Here is a 20,661-nt window from a genome sequence, read left to right on the forward strand (position 1 = left end):
CACCACGTAAGGTACACAGTCGGGTGGTAGATCAACGGGGCGTCTACAGATCCTAGTAGGCTCCCCATTTAATCCTCCCAACGTAGACGTTGGAATTGACACCGTAGGTGATGGTGTTTGTGTAGGGACTTGCATGGGAGTAGATGGTTTAACACCCAATTGATTGCCTATAACCCCATGAGTGGTTTGATTTGGGCAACTCCCTCCCTCCTGTGACAAAGTAGGTGGTGGTCTCTGTGATTTCGTCGATTCCTTATTAGAGTGTTTCCTGGCCGAGGTGGAACTGACACTGGTAGAGGCTTGTGGCTGCTCCTTATCCCTAGTTGGAGCTGGAACAGGACCAATTGACTGTTTGATGTCAGCTAAGGATTTTTCCAAATTATCAGCGCGATTACCCACCATATTCCTTAGCCTGGTTACTTCCTCCTGTAGATCTCCTATCTTAGTTATCAGTGGCTCTATAACCATACTAAGTTTACTAAGAATTATACTTGTTAGTGAGTCAATTTGATCAGGCTTCAGAGAAACATAATTATCAAGATTCGTAGATACTAAATCATTAGTATATTCCACTTGGGTCATGTCCTTTTTTCTTCTGGAGATATGACTACTTCTCTTAGCGACTGGCTTTCTGCAGGCACGCATAAATTTAGATGCCCTCCCAACTTGCTGAGGTGTCCCCTCGGGATTGTTACCTTGGTCTTCCTCCCCCATTATAGACTGATCTAATACATTAATTGATTCAGCATTAACACTAGAGGAACTATTGTTAGGATCCACCGGTGCGACCATCTCGTGAGCAGTGTTGTTAAGTTTGACAGGGTTTACATGATTGTTTGCATCAGCGGTAAGAGGATCGACAATAATACTCTTTCCCAATGACTTCCTTCTGTCGCTGTTAATTTTGGATACCACTTTAAGTAGGTAGTTATCCGGTAATGTACTTTGGACTGACATTGCAGGGGTTTCAATGACAATAATCCGTATAACTCAAGTTAAAATACGTGGGGTAACAATGACTTGTACAGGGTTTGTCCTTCAATAGTACTCACAGTTCGAGCCAAGGGGGCTGGCCCTGCCCGGCCTCTTCGGGCCCCTGACGGCCACAGACGGCCCCGCCCTTGTCCCGGGCTTCTCCCGGTCGCTCCCGCGCGCGACTCGCGGGGCGATAGGGGGTGTCAGCCTTTATTCGGCGCCTCCGGCGCTCACTGCGCGTCACGGGCGCGCTGGTTGCTGAGGGAATGCTGGGAGGTGTGGTCCGGTAACACGGGACGCCTCCTCGCCTCCCGCCGTGTGTCTCCTGCTGCTGCTGCTTTTTCGGCCGTTCCCCTCACGGCAATGCCCGATGGCCAAGGTGTCAGGTAAGCCTGTTGTTCCCCCACTGGGCTCCCGGGGGGTCAGCCTTTAATCGGCGCCTCCGGCGCTCACTGCGCGTCACGGGCGCGCTGGTTGCTGAGGGAATGCTGGGAGGTGTGGTCCGGTAACACGGGACGCCTCCTCGCCTCCCGCCGTGTGTCTCCTGCTGCTGCTGCTTTTTCGGCCGTTCCCCTCACGGCAATGCCCGATGGCCAAGGTGTCAGGTAAGCCTGTTGTTCCCCCACTGGGCTCCCGGGGGGTCAGCCTTTAATCGGCGCCTCCGGCGCTCACTGCGCGTCACGGGCGCGCTGGTTGCTGAGGGAATGCTGGGAGGTGTGGTCCGGTAACACGGGACGCCTCCTCGCCTCCCGCCGTGTGTCTCCTGCTGCTGCTGCTTTTTCGGCCGTTCCCCTCACGGCAATGCCCGATGGCCAAGGTGTCAGGTAAGCCTGTTGTTCCCCCCTAACTAATGTGTCATTTAGCAGCGATATGGTCAAGTATTTCTAGGTGCTGACAAGAATTCGGTAATTCCTGGCAGCCCATAGTAATAAATCCCTTGCCCTCGCCTCTTTCCATAAATATTCTACAATTTGTGGTGAACATCTTTTGTATTGTTGTTTAAGATGTTTTTTAAAGGTGAGCTATCTGTGTTCCGCTGAAAATAATCCACAAGAATTACAATTTATTTACAGATGGGTGCTTTCCCAAGCAATGAAGGAAAATACAAGTGAGGATATTGCAAAATATGATGGTAAGATCCTTATTACATTACATCTAACATAATGTGTCTGTAATCACTGCAATGTATTTAGAATCTTCTTTAGTCGCAGCTGTATTAACAACTTCAGATCTATCTTCTGTAGAAAAATGGAGCAATTCTTGTGGGCATTTTTTCTCATGCACTATTTTGGGTGTGCTTGCAAAATTCCATTCACCTTCCCTTCTAGGTTAGTTTTCTACCCCCTTATCCAGGCTGCAAGAGTTGCTGAGTTAGTTGCTGGGTTTTGCCTTCCAGAAACCTTCAGTCTGTCTTTCTTGCTGGTACAAAGAATGGTGATACTGTATTTACAAAGGCACGGGTGTGTGCCCACTAGAGAAGGTCACAAACTGAATTCGACTGAGTATCAACTGTTATATGGCAGTATTCAAAGCCATATCTTAGCAGAGTTAGCAGCCCTAAACAAGAGTCAGACACCCTCTTCTGGGGTGTCCCTCTTTTTGGTAAGCATCACCCTAAGGCTAAGTAGCTGTCAGCTGTCATCTAATAAGTAAATGTTAGAAATGGGCGTCTCTAGTTGGCAATGGTTTGCACCTTACAAGTAGGGACCCTTTTTCCTAGTCAGGGTAAGGGTGATACACTTCTAAAATAATCCCTGCTCACCCTCTTGGAGCTTGGCATGAGCAGTCAGGCTTATCTCAGAGGCAGTGTGTAAAGTAATACAGTGAAAATACTACAAATGGGCACCACACCAGTTTAGAAAAATAAGTAATCTTTAGCTATACCAAACGAGCAAAATGACAAAAATCCACAATACATTATTATAGATATTGAGGGTGAGGTGATGTGTCAGTTTCTTGCTGTGCGAGGAGGTGATGTGTTGGTTTCTTACTGCAACCCCAATGTTCTTGCTGTCATGGCGCCCAGATGCATTGCGTAAGGATCGGGGATGCGTTGGTTCTCGATGCAACGGCAAAGGCACTTCGTGGCTCTCTCAAGCCGCGGTCCCACAATGCATTGGTTCTTGCAGCCGCACAGCAGGGCCTGCTTGAGGATTGGTGCGATGACCTCTGCGTGCGGAGATTTCTTGAGCCGCAACAGGTGCTGCCACGGTTTCTTCAGCGATGCGTCTGAAAAAGGTGCGGATGCATTGTGCTTCTTGAAGTTGATGTACTTTTCCCGCTCCCAGCGGAAAACAGCCTCCGGAGGTCCAAAACAGCAACAGGCACCTCTTAGTAGATCAGAACTCCCAGCAAAGAAGTTTAGGGGAACTGGTGGTGAAGTCTTTGTGTCTCTGAGACTTCAGACCAAGAGGCAAGCTCTTCTTTCAACCCCTTGGAGATCTTCTTCAAGTAGGGGACACAGCACACAGCAAACTCTTTTCTCCTTTCCTTGTCAGAAACAGACACTGCAGGCCAACCCCAGACAGCACACAGCAAAGGAGCAGTACTTCTCCTCAGTTTCTCCAGCTCTTCTCATTGGCAAAGGTTCCTCTTGATTCCCAGAATGATCCTTGAAGTCTTTTCTATCCCTGAGACTTCCAACAGAAGGCAAGCTCTACTCCAAGCCCTTGGAGAAAGCTGTAACAGCAGGATGATGAAAGCACAATCCAGTCCTTTGCCTGCCCAAGACAGAAGCAACCACTGCAGGCCAACCCCAACAGCACACAGCACAGGGGCAGTCCTCCTCCTCCAGCTTTCACAGTTCTTCTTCCTGGCGGGTTCCTTAGTTCAGTGGTTTTATAGCACAAAAGTCCTTTGCTCTCTATAGGCAGAGAGAGTCTGTACCTGGCCAAAACCACATCTGTCCTCACTGGTGCAGCTTCCCAGCAGGAGGTGGAGACAGCATTGTCCTTGGCAGCCCAGGCCCATTCAGGTGTGAAAGAAATCTCCTCCCCCTACTCTGAATGCAGCCAAGGTCTATTCGGCCCAGTTCTGACTCACCCTGGAAAGGTAAAGGCAGGACACACCTAACCTCCCCAAGTGGCTTTCTGAACAGAATGCACATCCCAGCCCCTCGAAAGCCAGACAGTCAATACACAACCTAGCAGAGGTACAGTGGATGGTTAGGCAAGAAAACACTTACTTTCTAAAAGTGGCATTTTCAAACCCAGAATGTAAAAATCCCCCTCACTAAAAGATGCATCTTAGCATTCTGAGTTCATAAATATCAAACTTTATTTTTTTATCTTGCTCCCATGGGCAGAAATGCTCATAAGATATTATGAGGAAACTCCTCATTTTATTCAAACAGGGCATGCCACACACATCAGGGCATGTCCTACCTTTCACATATACTGCACCCTGACCACAGGAGTACCTTGGGCCTACCTTAGGGGTGACCCACATGTAAGCAAAGGGAAGGTTAGGGCCTGGCAAGTGGGTGCCCTTGCTAGGTCTACATGGCCGTACTAGACTGCACATAGGCACTGCAGTGGTAGGCCTGAGACCTCGTTGCAAAGCTGCTAGTGTGGGTGGCACAATCAGTGCTGCAAGCCGACTAGCAGTATTTGGTTTACAGGCCTTGGGCACACACAGTAAACTGTACTAGGCACTTAGTAGTAAACCAAATAACCCAATCAGGGAAACACCAATCCATAATAACAATTTACAGGGAGAGCATATGCACTTTAGCAGTGATCAGTCGCAGTAAAGTGCAGAGTCATAAAACCAACAAAAATAGGTCAGAAACAAACAGAAGGCCAAAAAGCAAAAAGTCTAGGTATAAACCTGCTGAAAAAGCCGGATCTAACAGTAATCATCAGATTTCAAGCACTTGTGATTTCTGATGTCCTCTTGAATTGTTTATGTCTGAACCCGTAGCAGTGTAAGTGCCAGAGAAGGTGTCTAGTGCAAATGTATACAAACCAATGCCGTCTTTGATTACTTTCTTCAGTGGAAGAAAAAATATTTGAAAGGAATCAGTAATCTATTCCTACAAATCAAAATTTTTCTTTCCTGTAACATGAAAATGCACATTGTAGGATCCCATGCCGCAAGAGGTAAAAACCACTGTGTCTTCCTTACCCTACAAGCCTCACTCAGAAAGGGTATGCAATATAAGAGTCCTGGGTATTTGCTTGCCTTGGAATCCTTTAACTTCCCCTTTTTACTTGTCTTATTGTTGAAGGCATCTCAACCAATATCAGTTGAGTTCCCTTCACTTCCCTCTCTCATAAATAGTGCCAGAAACCATCTGTTCATTACTGCTGAATCTGAAAATCCATCACTGAACATTGATTATAAATATGTGGGTTTAAGGAACCAAAATGTATTAAGTATGCCCAACTAATTTTAGTTTCAGCTACCAGGTTACTGGGCTACACAAGCTGTCAAGTCCAATTGATATTAATGAGTCCACCCTTGAGCAGCATCTTGCAGTAAATTCAGTGGATAGTACCAAAAACAGGAGACTGGATCCGCTGATCTTTCACTGAACCTGTGATGGTGCATCGTTTGGCAGTGGTTATAGGTGGGTCCTTTTGTCTGACTCTTACATGTACTTGGTCCATACATTGGTGTGTTCTGTGTAGGCTCCATTGGGTGTGCTCTGAAAGGTAACGATCAGCATTGAGATCTTCCTCTGAATCCAGCTCTGTGGGCCATGGGTCATATGGTTGTGTTGTATTGTATTAAACTACTCTCCAACATGTATGAGTGCATGGAGAGGAGGGTTGGCTGTGTATGGATGGGTGAACAAGAAGGTAGAGTCTGAGTGTTGAGTGCGAATGTGACCCTATTGTGGTCTGACCTCTACTCCATGTGACAATCCTAATGTTATGAACTTGCCTTCCTTTAGCTTTCCTTTGGCTGCCTGTAGGATGCCTTCCTAAGTTGAGATGGATATGACTGATAACTACGAAAACAGAAAATTGCCCCTTTCAATTCAAACTTGTTATCATGGCGCAATCAAATGGTGGTACATTAATCGCCACTAGCTTCAACCAATTGAAATCAGTAAACCAGTTTGTTTTAACTTCCTAGTTTCTGATTGATCTTCTACAGCAAACCTATCACAATATAAAGAGGTAAAAGATCATTATCATAGCCAAAAGCTATCTATTAGTAATAACATTTGTTGGAACATAATGTCATGAATTAAAAAAAATTCAGTCAATGCATTATTTTGTCTATTAATATCAATAGTGCATATCAGTCTGTTAAAATGTTATGTTAAAATTATTTATAGAGCGCACTGCCACCAGGCGGTTTCATGGCGCAGTGAACGGGGGGCAGGAAAAGAGTGAAAGGTGGGCATTGCGTTACTCGTAGGCCTGACAAAACAGCAGGGTTTTCAGAAGGGATCTGAAGTGGGTATAAGGTGTAGTTAATCTAAATTCCAGGGGGAGTGAGTTCCAGAAGTGGGGGCAAGGAAAGAGAATCTAAGACTACCGTGTTTCTTACGTTTGAAGGTGGGGGTGGTAAGCAAGGCCAAATGGGAGGAGCGAAGATCGCGAGAAGGGAGATAGCGGTGGATCAGAGAGGAAATGAAAGCTGGACCAAGACCGCCCAATGCTTTGAAGGTGATGCAGCCTAATTTGAATTTTCATCGTTTGGCCACCGGGAGCCAGTGAAGGCTCACAACAAGGGACAAACATGGTGGTGTCTAGGTTGGTGAAAGATTAACCTAGTGGCCTGGTTTTGTACCATTTGCAGATGACGGAGCTGGTAGGCAGGGATGCCAACGTAAAGTGAGTTGGCATAGTCAATGCGGGAGATGACCAGGGCCAGAAGAGCAAGGGTTAGGGCCTCCATGGTTAAGAATCTAGAGATCTTTCGAATTCTGCGAAGGTGGAAAAAGCAAGATGACACCACAGCGCTAATCTGTGGCTTCATGGATAGGTCTTTGCAGATTATAACTCCCAGGCCTTTTGCAGATTCTCCAGGACAGGGAGGAGTGCCTAGGAGGGGCGGGGGGCGGGGGGGGGCAGAGGTTTGAGTTCCATGGGTTAGAGGGGCCTCCAGTCAGGATCGGCTCAGTCTTATCGGGGTTGAGTTTTAATTGATTGGCCACCATCCAATCGCTAATAAGGCACATGGTGGACTGGAAGTTGTTGACTGAGTAGTCAGAAGAGTCAATGTCAAACACCAGCTGGATATCGTCTGCGTAGTTAAAAGCAGAGATCTTACTTTCGCGCAAGGACCGGATTAGGGGAGTCAGGTACAGGTTAAAAAGAAGGGGAGAGAGGGAGGATCCCTGGGGGACACCACAGGTCAGCCTAACTTTCTCAGCAGAGAAGTTGGAAAGGCGGACGACCTGGTGTCGGTTACTGAGGAAGGAGGAATTCCACCTTAGAGCCGACCCCTAGACACCACAGTCGCTGACACGGCAGATCAAGATGTTATGGTCGACCGTGTCAAAGGCGGCCGACAAATCCAGGAGCACCAAGGCCTGACTGATGTTATGGTCTGCCCCTCCTCAGTTCATTCATGACTGGGAGAATGACTAGCTCGGTGGAGTGTGCTGGCCTAAATCCTGCTTGTTGGGAGTCAAGGAACTGCGAATGTTCAATAAAAGAGCTCTGAGGAAATTGGTGACATGAGCTTCATGCAGCTTGCTGAGGTAAGGGAGCAGCGAGATGGGGCGAAAATTACTCATCGGAGAAGGGTCGGCATTGGGTTTTTTCAGGATGGAGACGACTTCGGCTATCTTAAAGGAGTCAAGGACAGAGCCTAGTCTGAGAGAGTTGTTGAGGAGTGCAAGTGGGGGGTTAGGGCAGGTATCAAAGACTTCTTGTAAGATGTGGAATGGGCAGCAATCTGTGGGGGAGCCTGATCCAACCTTTTTTAATAGAGCGAAAAACTCATCCCTAGATATCAGGGATATTTGGTCCACCACCTGGGGTTTTTTTAAAAGTGGTAACAGAGGTAGCTGAGGGTGTGGGGGAAGGAATGCTGCTTTTGATTGTGGCAATCTTCTCCATGAAGTATAGGTTAAGGGAGTCGCAGAGTGGTTGAGAAGAGAGGGGCTTAACTGTTACTCTGTCCGGGTGTGACAGCTCCTCAACTACGGAGAATATGTCTTAGTAGCAGAATTGGTGATTTTCAGGGAGAAATATGTAAAAATAATTGATTTTTTGTAGTCTTTTAACAGCGTGATCAACACAACTTTTTTCCCTGGGGCATAGTCTCGTCTCCAGCTATGCTCAGTGTCAGTTTCTTATTTTTTAGTTCGTCTGAGAACCAGCGCTGGGCGTCATGGGGACGCTTAAGTTTGGTTCTCCTAAAAGGTGCGACGATGTTGCTGACTCATTCAAGCCAATGCTTAATGCTGGTAGCCTGACTATCTAGGGAGTCCTGTTCAATAGTAGATGAGGCATTAAGTAAGGTACCGAACTCGTTGAGGTTGGCCCGGCTCCAGTTTCTTGCCATATGGTTCCCTGTGAGGGCCTGTTTTATGTGGGGGCGCAGGCCAGTGAGAATGTAATAATGTGGTGGTCTGACCAAGGGCACGGAGAGATTAGGGGTTGGTGATTTCCAGGTTGGAGATCCAAACTTGGTCTAGGACATGTCCCTTAATGTGTGTAGCGGACTATATATGCTGAGTGCATTTCATACTAGATAGGAGGTCTGTAAAATCTGAGGAGCTGGTGCTTTCCTTAGCATCCGAGGACCAATAGTTAAAGTCACCAATAATCAGGATTTTGGAGTTGTTGATGACCAATTCGGACAGCATTTCACCAAACAGTAAGGGAAAACAGGGCATGTATTGAGGGGGGCGGTAAACAAGGGTGCAGATAAAAGGGGACTGGGAGGATTCGAATTTTAAAATGAGGCTGTCAACTGAGGGTATGCCAGTGATATTTAAGGCAGTAAACCTGGGTGAATGATGAATTATAGCAGCAACCCCACCTCCCGGCTTCCCCGAGGGCCTGTTGGCTTGGAGGATGTAGTAGCCTGAGGGCACTGCTGCAAGAATATCCGGTACTGACTCCGTAGTAAGCCAAGTTTCCGTTACAAGAAGTATGTCAGGTTTGCCTGAGTAGAGTCTGAGTAGGTATATGCGTAATTGATTGCTTGTTTGTAAATGTTATGTTATGTTATGTTATATATTTATTTCTATAGCGCACGGCTACTCAAAAAGAGTGTCCCGGCGCTTATTTTAAATAAACACATTTTAAGGGAAAAAAGACACTGAAGTATCACTCTTTTAAAACAAGCACAGAGTCTTCCTTATATGCTGATATTTGTTATGGTGCACACTCAATGCACAGTACATATCCAGTGGTGTGAATTATAAGAACCAAACAATGTCAGGTCCTCAACTATAACATTTTTTATATGATGTTCTATTATTAAGACTTCACCATTATATTTTCTTGAAGCCTTCTTCGGGACAAAGAAATGCATGCAAATTGATGATCACAATGCATTATCTACACAGCATGTCTATGTGTTAAGCAGTAATGCTGTAAGGCCATGAGGGGCTGCTGCTGTGTAGTCGTAAGTAGTCTCAATACTAGTGGGTTGTAGACTTTGAGTGTTGCATCCTGCCATGAACAGTGAGCGGACGTTAGCTGAATTACAACTGTACACTAGAAACATGAACCAATTATGTTTGGAGACTTGTACTGTGTTATGAGATAAATTCAAGACTAATTAGGGAATGTACTCTTTATATGTAAGAAAGGGCATCAGTTGTGCCTGATGGAGAGTTTGAGAGTTACATACTCCAATTATACCGTCATATGCCCAGGTGAATGTATATATGGACAGTGAAGTCTCTTGTTCACTCTTTAAATCTCATGTGCCTTCAGGCATAAACTCATATATACTGGCCTCAAACTCCATTCACCCTTATATGCTCAGGAATAACCTTTTCTCATTAAAGTTGTCAGCCAGCTAGCAAAATAAAAAGCAGTTACATGTGTTTCCTAATAACTACTGGATATTTGTGAGATCAAATGTTGGCCTCTCAAGGCCTTTTTGATGCTGTGGAGTTGCTAGGATGAACAGTCAGGATCTAGCTCAAAGCAAGTAGAGGGAACTTTAAGACTAGATGCAGTTGTTTCAATTTCAGTAAAGATGAAATGTATGTCAGAATTGGTATTCATAAAAGAACACAAATTCAGTAGCATCTTAAATATGTATATAAATACAGTAGAAGGTCAAAACAAACTTTCAATTCACACAGTTCATTAAACGCATAAATTATCAACAACAAATGGAAAACAGCAATAATGGGTTGCAATAAAATATGAAGTTAGTGATTTCTGCTCCATTTTGTATTAAGTGTTCACGTTTATAAGGATTTTGATCATCTCTGAAGGGAAACAATGGACAACTAAATCTGTGGAAGAGGATCTGACTCCATTTCCTCTCACTGAGAAAGATGACTCCAACAGTATTACTAGTTGATTGCAATTACCAAAAAAGAACATAGGGAACAGGACCCTGTTGGAGCTTTAGCAAGACATTAGCACCTCAGTATAAAGCTTCTCAGTGGTTGCACTCAAGAATCTTTGCCTTTGTTGCCTTCATTGCTTCATAGAAATCCCTAGGTATCACCTCTGGGTGCACCTAATACAACCAAAACTATATATTTGCAGCCACCAGCCAGGATACAAGCTTTGGAGTGGAGGGAAACAACAGGGGTGAGCAATTTAGGGGTTCCCATATCCCAAGACACTCCAAGGGTGTTTCTCAGGGACACTGATTAGTAGTTAGAGGGAGGAGCATGTACGATTAGGGGAATCTTAAATCTCACAAAATGTTGTAAAATAAAGGAGAACATCTGAAGGAAAATTGAAAATATTGATGGATGGGACAGCTGTTGCAGAAGGACTGTAATGTCCATCTTCAAATATGGCCATTGAAGCCACACAGTTGCTGGTATGGCCTCATATACACCAGTTAAGTGCATTTGTCAAGTTCAGACCTGTATACAGGGACTTAACCCCTTATGCCGCGTATAAGCTCATAAGCCCACCTCAATCATGTTTGCCTATCCTTCTTGCCCCTTCTGTGTACTGGCCCACCTGAAAAGACAGCAGAGGGCTACAAAGGTGAGAGCATCCAACACCAGGATATAAAGTGTGTTGATGGCAGTGCAAGTCAGAGGAGAGAATTTGGCAGCCCCCCTTTCCTTGCAGTGCCTCCATTGACATTCACAGACAGGGTGAGCAAAAAACACAATCATAGGGCTCCTCTCCCCTGGCCAGTCATTTGCACACCACTAATAAGAAAAAAATGAAAGGAAATTGTAAATGTCTAAAGCACTGTGCAATGGAGGAGGTTCAAACCTGTTATGCTTGGGCTGATATTGTGAGAGCCCTGAAGTGTGCATCTCAAGAACATACGGTGAGTCTATAACCCAGAAAATTGATTTACCCAAAATGCCCCAACTTTTGCCCAGGGCTTGTAAATTAAATGCTACTATTGGGCATGAAGCACTGATTGTACCACCCACTTAAGTAGCACTTTAAGAGGGCATGGTGCTGTAGTGTAGTTCCTATATTCCCAATAGGCTCTGCGCGTTTTGGAAAAATATATCCTATAGATTTGACGTAGGACTGAGGTCTACTAGGTCTCTAACGAATATACTAGACTTAATTGTAAGTGCCAGCTACCTCAGAGATCACTAGAAACTTTCTCAAATACACAAGAAGGGATTCTTTTCTGATAACCGCATAAACATGACAACTTCGTTTCCCAAGAATAAGAAATCTATCTCTAGAGTCGCGGAAACAATAGATAGTTATTTCACTCAGTCTATCGTGCATGCTTCGATTCACCAGAGGTGCAGAGAAATAGAGAGACAGGCGTTTTCAATAAAAGGGTATTTATTAAACAGTCTTCTTTCTCATGCAAAAGAAATTAACTGCTACAATCGCAATACTTAGCATGAAGCAAAGGGCGTACAGTAAAAAGAGTATTACCAAATAATATTGTAATAGCATGGTGTTGTTTCTAAGCCATAAAATATAACATAAAATACATACATTAATAAATAATGACTAAAAGTACTCAACTGGTGCTTCTAAAATACGCCTACCCCGGTGTACCTAACCTAGGTCTAGTATGAGGGAAGAAGTAAGGTTTAGCTTAAGTTTAGTATTCTTTGCCAAGAATCTCTCCAAGAATTCTCTAAGGTTCTAATCAGCTCCGTACCTTGGTTTAGAATGAAGGAGGTCTTGTATCTCTCTCTCAGGACTCAATTTCCCAGCAACCCGCAAGGGTAGCCTGGAAACACTGGAGCTGGATTTCTCGGCAAGAGAAAAGACAGCGTCTCTCCCACTGCGTCAGCTGGAGGGTCAGCTTCCTTTGCACTTGCTGCGGCGAGCTGTGTCGTGTAGGTAGATAGTCGAACTGCTCCAAACCACTGTGTGTTTGCCTGGGCAAGTGTGTGCATATTTATACCTTAAAGGTGCCGAGATTGACATAAGGTTGGGTATAATGACGTCATCAAAGACTCAGTTCTTTGAAAACTCCTTAAGGTCTTGGATAAATCAATATTCAAGCAAGGGGAAGTCCCTGACTGCTGAAGGCGGGTTTTTTCCAAGAAATCGTTGTGGATTCTCGGAACTAGTGGAAGTACTCATGCCGTATTTGGACTGCATAGGTTAAGTCTAAATTTGGGTATGATTTCTATGCCTATATAAGGATAGGGTGATTTATACCTATATATGGGTATGAATCGGGAAAATTACACTAGGGTCCTAGATTCATATACAACACCCACCCCACTTTAATATGTTCAACATTACTAAATTATAAGCATCTAAACATATCTAAAGCATGTGTTTACAATCCCTACCAAAATACATGAAAAATGCATTTGAAATGACTGTACATGAAAATAATTAGTATGTCTATAGTACGCATTTAAAGGAAATTATGTCTTTCTAAGCATAAAGTATGATATCGGTAATGCACACTGAATGAATCATGAAAATAAATTTATGAAAATGGCTCTTGAATACAGAAGAAAAGGTCAAGACCATTCCATAGCAGAACATATAAAACTGTTTTCGGGTTGAGGACAAGGCCAAATATTGTCTAGTAAGTGTTTCAAAAAGAATTTATTGTTCTCTAAGAATAGTTCTACTTTAAGAAGATTACTTTGTGCCAAATTTAAAAAAAAAATTCATTCAGTTTTTGGGAAAAAAAGTAGTCTACAGCTTTGGAAGGATTGTTATGAAAAGTGAAGGCCAAATTCAGAGTTAATGGAACGCTGTGTGCAGATTTCAAAAGTTATTCTCGGTGTCAAGAGAAAACATCAAATCATCTAAGCTGGCAAGGAAATCCTCTACCACAGTAGGTGAAAGTGGAACTACTTCATTAAGTAGATCAATTGTGCACAGATGAGAAGCGTCGCAGTCAGCGTCAGTTGCTGCGTTAGCAATGTTCATATCAGATGGTACCTGTGTGCCTGTTGTTCCTCTTATATCACCTCCAGTTGGATTTGCTGGTGAGATCTCAACAAACGCCATCATCAGGATTGGTAGCCGTTGGGGGCAACATAACACTCGAGCCATTACTGGACCCAGTAATGCGTCAACATCTATTGGCAGTGCTGATGGAAGGGTAAGACAAACGTCCAACACGCAATCCTCTCCACAAAGCATGCATCGTAGAACAGGTAAGATACAATCTTGCCAGATTGGTCTGAACGAAAGAAACCATGTGGTATTCAGATCTCTTAAAACGAGCCAAGCCAAGAATCTGTGTAATTCTGTCACGGTACCGCATGGCTAGGAGAGCATTCTCCATGGTAGTCTGGGTATCGTCGGTGACTGGACTTGCCATATCGGAGCAGAATAAACAAAATTAAAATTCCTGCTACGAGTCCCAAATTGAGAGGCAGGCCGCCGAACACAGAGTGCACGAAATTTGGAAAAATGCAGAGGACTGCTTCAAACGGTGCTAACAGTACCTAAAAAATCGTCTTAAATACATGTGCGATGCCGCTGGTATCAGACATGTTTAAGATTTGACCTAACATTTCTGCGTAATGTACTGGGCAGTTTGTTGATAATAATGCATGTATCTCTGCAGAAGTCCTTGCAACTTGCAGATCATACGGTTCTCTAGATGAGGTCAGTGGCACAGTTTTTTGCAAAAGAATGGCTTTCATTCTGCTTAATGTATCAATTCGTATAGAAGAGATATTCAGTGAAGGCCATAACGCCGACTCCCTGTCTGTCTTGCTTTTTGGATACAATACTTGCATACAACAAGTGACCCTGGCTAACACACTAACTAGATACGCTTTTCCTGACAACATGCCACAACAGCTGTGATCATTGAGCATAACGTAGCTGCCATTGGAGAGCTGCCTGAAAATTGGGTCTATCACTGCTGCTGGTGAACCGTGCAGGTGGCAAGAGAGGTTATTTGAAGAACCTTCGCAGTCTCCGTGTAAATTAATACCTTGACACAAAAGTGTACTGCTTAATGAGTTTTTACAATTTTTACCACTAAGAAATACCTCCTTTCCCCCACTCCAACATTTGTGTGTGTATGGTAAATTCCAGGTTGACCTAATGTATTCTTTACCCAACCTTTCATACATGCCTGCGGGTATGTGTTTTAAGCAATACTGAAACTGGAAAATCGTCACTGGTATCGTGATGGTGCCATGTATTATCCATTCTACGACTGGTTTCTCAGAAACAGTTAATGGTAATCTTTCCAGTTTTTCTATGCTCAGCACCGTATAGTCTGCTCCTTTTTGTGCCAATGAGATTTGTTTATCTGTAAGGTTAAATACAGAAAATAATGACGTGGTGTTGATTAGACGCCATGGCAAGTAGCCTGAACAGAGATTTTGTAACGTCCTGCCTAGCAGCATTATAGAACGTAATTGAGACCGGCCATGTTGTAACATTTGCAAGTCCTGCTCTATTATGTCAATGGCAGATGATACAATGCTGTCCAAAGAATAAATTCTGGAGGACAGAGTCGTTAACCCATTGTCCACTACAGGGAGAGCTTTCTCTAAATTAATACGATCAATTTCTCGTATTCTGTCTACAGTTTCCATTTGCGTGACTTTCCATGCTTCATTGTGAGCAGAATATATACCCCCGTATATGAAACATTTTTGACGTGGTTTACGAGGTCCAAGTAAGAAGTCTCATAAATCAACGCCTTCTTTAAGTAAAGATAAGTGTTGTTTAATTTCTGGAAGTGTGGATTTCTGTAGCCACTCAAGGCTTAGTTTTCCTACACTATAATTTGTTACTATCCCTGGATGTGGTCTCTAGGAATATCTTGGATCTGGCCTACTTACTGTGATTCCTTGTGTTTTGTTCAGGAATCTATCTTGACAGTAATTCGTGTCTGTGGGCCAGATTAACCATTTTTTCCAAACAGGATTAGTTCTGTTATGTTGTAAAATCTGTTTTGCGTCTACTTCCTCATCTGCAGTGCTATTACTGTCAGGTGTGGGCTTAGGTATGGACAGTTTGTTTAAATCCTTTATCTTAGCTAAGCCAAGAAATGATGTTTGTTGAACAGTGTCATTTAAAAACATTATTTGTTCTGGGATAATGCAGGCTCTGAATAAGGCTTCTAAACATTGCACCTGCCAGTCTTTTGTGCTTCAGAAAGTTTTTGTCTCAATGTGGTCTTTCCAAAAGTTAAAACCTAATGTAGACAGCTGAGCATAAAAGTTCACAGAATAAATTTGTTTAGTATTAGTCAACAAGTTTTTCATTCCTGCCTTCTTCATATTTTTGAAATAAAATGTTTCTGGATTTGTGACATTAAACCCTGAGAAGTATGGAAACTTTTCATAAAATGTTTTTGAGCTGCCTTTTGGCGGTGTTGGACAATGTTCCCATTGATTATAAGTAAAAACATTTCTAGGGTTTGCAGATTTGTGCAAATAATGGTGACCATAATCATTAAAACAATACGTTTGTTCATAATCTAATGAACCTTCTATGTATTCATGTTTTGTGAATTTAGCGGACATTTCTAAATCTGTCATCATATTATTAACAGTTTCAAAGTCCCAATCCTCAGAAAATGTGCTGGGTGAAGCAAAGTCACTCGAAGAAACCTTAAACTGGTGTGGAATCTTCAACAGCTCCACCAGGTCATAAATGTCATAATCAGTTGTGTCCCATGCTATTCCACCAGGTATAGGAACGGCTGTGATGTTCACTGATGACAGGTCTCTTCACTCACAATGAGATGATTTGGGAGGTTTCAGGAGCAAGTTGATGTTCTTACTTGCTGTATCCATTGTACTGTATTTTACATCTATCATTTTTACCAAGTTTAAAACAAGAATGAGCCAAAGCAGGAGGAAAAGTACACCTAACACAATCCAAAATTCAACCCATGGTGAAGCCAGATATGTATTTTCAAGTTGATGAAAGAGTTCTCTCAATTTTTCTTTAAAATTCTTATTTGCTGGCGTTGTTTCAGGTTCACTGGGATCCTTAGAAAATGTATCAAAGTTGATGAAATAGCCAGAGGCAGTTCTGTCAATTGTTTGGAATTGCATCCGGATTGTTTGGAATCGCTGTAGTTGTTTCTTCCTTTGTCATATTTGTATAGTCCAAGGCTATATCATTGTAGACAGGAGTTTCTTGACAAACAGTTACATGGGTTTCAAGAGGCACAAGTTCCATGGCTTTGTTGCATAGTCCTTCTTTTCTCACTGCAGGTTTATCAAAGGTGATAAGTCTTTCAGTTTGAAACTCTTGGATTGTAGCAAGATTTGGTCGTCTGCTACATCTTGGGAGTCCACTCGGCCTACTACTTATTATCGGCCACATGATGCGGTTTGACCAGGTCGATCGATACAACTCTGTTCTCCCTTTTACCAGCAAGGGGCGGTAGTAACACTGATCTTGTTCTGTGGATTGCTAAGACAGGTACTGCTTTTCGGTTAGAATGCCCAAATTCCTTCTTTACCGTGATCTTTTCCCTGACTAGATCCCCAATCTTTGGAATCCAGACAGGTCTTGCTGGGACAGGTGGTTTTTCTTCAGTGGTTGATGGCTTTTGTGTTGTGTTGCTTAGAACTCTTCTTCTTTCATTTAAGTCCTGTAAAACACCCAAACGATCTTTGATATCAAAGGGTTTTTGTTCCATCACTGGAGTTTGACGATCAAGGTCTTCGATTATCATTCTGGTACCAAACAGTAATTCATATGGAGTGATTCAACCCAGAGAATATCTTGGCAGATTATTAAGACTACGTTGGACACTTATTAGATGTTTGACCCACCCATCACCCAAACCTAATACCCTAGCTGTTATAGATTGCTTTATGTCACGTTTTTTTCTTTCCACTACCGCATTTCCCTCAGGATGGAATGGACTTGCAACGCCCAAGCTAGCCATGGCCTCTTTGTAAGCTCGAGAGCTAAACGCAGGACCCTGGTCAGAATGTAGCGTGCCGATTGCGTATGTGCCGATAAAGACTCGCAAATCTTTTATAACAGTTCGGGTGTCAGCCGAGCGCTGAGGCCACATCCAAATGAATCTTGTCCTAATAGTTGTGGGACCGCATCCGTCCATTTTTTGAGCTAACCAGAACGGAATTTGTTCCCTTTTTGCAGGCAATTTACCAATGATTCATTGTATAGTCTGTGGTTTTTTTTTGTTTGTGTTCCCCTGGTGAGGGGTGTGCTGTGGAATCCTTACAGCAGGTTGGACTGTTAAAGTCTGCATGACATATCATATTGAACCAATTGTCTATGTATTTTAATTAACTGTTTTAGCTGGTCTAACAGTTCTGGACCTGTCATGTTTTCAATGTCAGGATGTGGTGTATAGCTGGCTAGTACCGGCCATGTTGCTCCTGGTCTACCTAGTGGACTGTTAGAAACGGGACCCTGGCCAGCCAAGACTCGCGTCGAGGTCAGTCAGGGATCACCATTTCTAAAGTCAGGGCAGGGGAGTCACACACCAAGGCAACCCCCACTCGCCCTCTAGGTAGCGTGGCGCGAGCAGTCTAGGCTAAACTTGGAGGCGGTATGAGTTAAGTATTTGCGCACGCACCCCAGCAACAACACCCAAGGCCCACCACAAAGAAACACTCCACACAAGGATATATATCAAAAATAGCCTTTGTATTTATAGTAAACAAAACACATTAGATAACACACGCAAACTGTACAATGTGCCTGGGGCACGGGCAGAATTTACAAGGGGAATTATGTACAGGACAGGGCCACATGGACCACTATCAGGGGTAGGCACTTGTTAGATAATAATACTGGTAGATATACACTTATGTCGTAAACACAGAATGAGTAGCACCAAAATTATAAATGCAACACACATCCAGTAATCACTGTAACATTAAGGACCTCCTATGCAACCCTAACTCACTGTAGGAAATCACACGGGTAACTAGGACCTAAGGACGGAATACCAACACCTAAGCAGTTCACTCTTAGCAAAGGGAAGGAAACCTAAACATAAACTGAAACATCACTAATCCACTGTGCAGGTCACATTTAGTACAGTGGATAAACCTAAACAATCCTCTCTGCAGGTCACATTTAGCAAAAGGGGATAACCATAAGAATACCTAATCAGGTCACTTTTAGAAAAGGTACAGGTTAGAACACATGCGCAAGAATTACATAACCAGAAATTACAATGCGCGGGGTGCACAAAGCACAACACTCAAAAGGGTCCCTCAGGCCAACTGGCCTCGAAAGGGGCGGAATGCCCTGAGTCTCAGTGTCAGGGGGTCTGTGCAGGCAGCACAGAACACAAACCTAAATGTGGCAACTGTCCACTAAGTGCTGGACAGTTGTAAATATGACTGAGCAACGTTGGAGCCAGGAGGGCTCAAGAAAAAAAGGTGGGCAAGGAGCCTCTCAGGGGCTTGCCAAACAAAATGCGCAATCTAGAGCTCCAGCGCTCTCAGGATAATCAAAATGCCCCCAGAGCCTCTCTCAGGGCTCTCAATCCACGGGGGCGGGAGCCTCGCCGGGCTCGGCAACAACTGTGGCCTCTGGAGCCTCTCGGGGCTCGAAAAGGACCAATGGGGCGTTGGAGTCCCTCACGGGGGACTCAAGAACAGAATGGCCCCTCAGAGCCTCGTGGCTCTCACAGCGCAAATGGGGGGGGCGTTGGAGTCCCTCACGGGGGACTCTACCTCCACGAACAATGCCCCCTGAAGCCCTCAGGCTTCCTAAAGCAATGCGCGCAAGATCGCGCTACGGGGGAGGGGCGGACACCGACAATGTGTCCCGCGGCCCCTCTCCCTCCTCGGCACTCACCGGGTGTCGGCTGGTTGGAGGCGTCTCCTCGGCGGCCGGTGCGAGGCTCTCCTTCACTCGGGGAGCCTCGAGGACAGAGCCGGCTGCTCCTCTCGCCTCCCGCCTGGCCTTGTCTCGCTCTCCCTCCGCCTGACTTCCGCCGGGGCCGCCAATGGCAGCGCGGCCCTGGGAGTCAGGAGGCGGGACTTCCGGGTCGTCGCGGGCAGCGCGGCGGCCCGTTTTAGGCAGGCAGGCTGGCTCCTAGTACCCGAGGAGTGGGCTCCCTCGTGGTAATTATAAAATCAAAGTACGGGGCAATGCCGGGTGGCACCGGCCTTCAAATGAAAGATAAAGCGAGGTGGGCACTCGCTCGCCTAAAAATCGGCGAATCGCTCCAAAGCCGGGTGGGCACCGGCAATGCAAGTAAGGAGCTCCCCAGCGCTCTGGGAGCCAGGCACAGCGCTCTCAAGCGCCAAGGGAAGCGCGCTCGGCGCTTCAAGGAAAGTAAAGCGCGCCTAGCGCTATAATTCAAAATCAGGGTGCCTCCAGGCACAAGAACAGCTCCAGCAGGGTCTGGAGGCAGGCAGAGGGGCAAGGCAGGGCCAGAGCCAGCACACTGGGTCTCCAGGCAGGGAGACAGCCAAGTGGCGGTCCTCTTGGCCCCTGCAGCAGCAGCAGCCCCCTCTTGCAAGATCCTAGGCAGAACCAAGAACAGGACAAATTGTATGGGGACACAGCCCCTTCTTATACAGAAAAACCCCTTTGTCTCAGGGTGCAGGGTGGGGGGAAAACCAGTCGCAGCTGGTTCTGAAGTACTCTGTTTACCTCAGCCACCCTCTCTATTCACTGGCAGGGCTAGGGCCATCAGTCGCACTACAGGGGGTGGAGCCAGCATTGTCCGGGGAAAGTCCAGGCCCATCAGGGACCAAGTGCACTCCTCCCAAGCCATCAAGCATGCTGATCTCACACTCACCACCGGGCAGACCCATCCAGCCTCCCTGGAGCCAGGCTCACCAGCCAGCTCCAGCCAATCACACTGCAGGCATATTTTACAGTAATATGCCAAGTCCTAGAAATGACATTTCTACACATGCCACACTCACGCAACATACATCATTGCGAAGCATTCATTCCCACGAACACGCACATACCAAACTCGAGCATGCACTCCCCACACATCAGGAATTACTAGGGACACAGTCATTCCCCATGCATCCCTATGGGAGAGCAGGCCAGCCTCACTACATGCACGCACTTTACTCTGGGACACAGAGAAAAAGTGCGCACAGACCAGAAAATCATCCACGCCTATCACAGATTAAAAACAAAAAGATTAGGGGTGAACCTGCCTTAAGGGCCAAGTCCAACACAACCCCCTTCCAGCCAAAACGCAGGGCAGACCAATCACCAC

At 45.0% G+C, this 20,661-nt stretch overlaps 1 protein-coding gene across 1 annotated transcript in view; it reads left to right on the plus strand.

The window, feature by feature from the left end:
- Window positions 1-20,661, plus strand: part of CLGN (calmegin) — a 337,930-nt gene that overhangs the window by 64,429 nt on the left and 252,840 nt on the right. The window contains exon 4 of the mRNA XM_086963258.1: window positions 2,049-2,107. Within this exon, the coding sequence (XP_086819384.1) occupies window positions 2,049-2,107 (59 nt within the window). The remainder of the gene's footprint in view (window positions 1-2,048; window positions 2,108-20,661) is intronic.

Source organism: Lissotriton vulgaris, chromosome 3_1, assembly GCF_964263255.1.
Source record: "Lissotriton vulgaris chromosome 3_1, aLisVul1.2, whole genome shotgun sequence".
NCBI lineage: Eukaryota > Metazoa > Chordata > Amphibia > Caudata > Salamandridae > Lissotriton > Lissotriton vulgaris.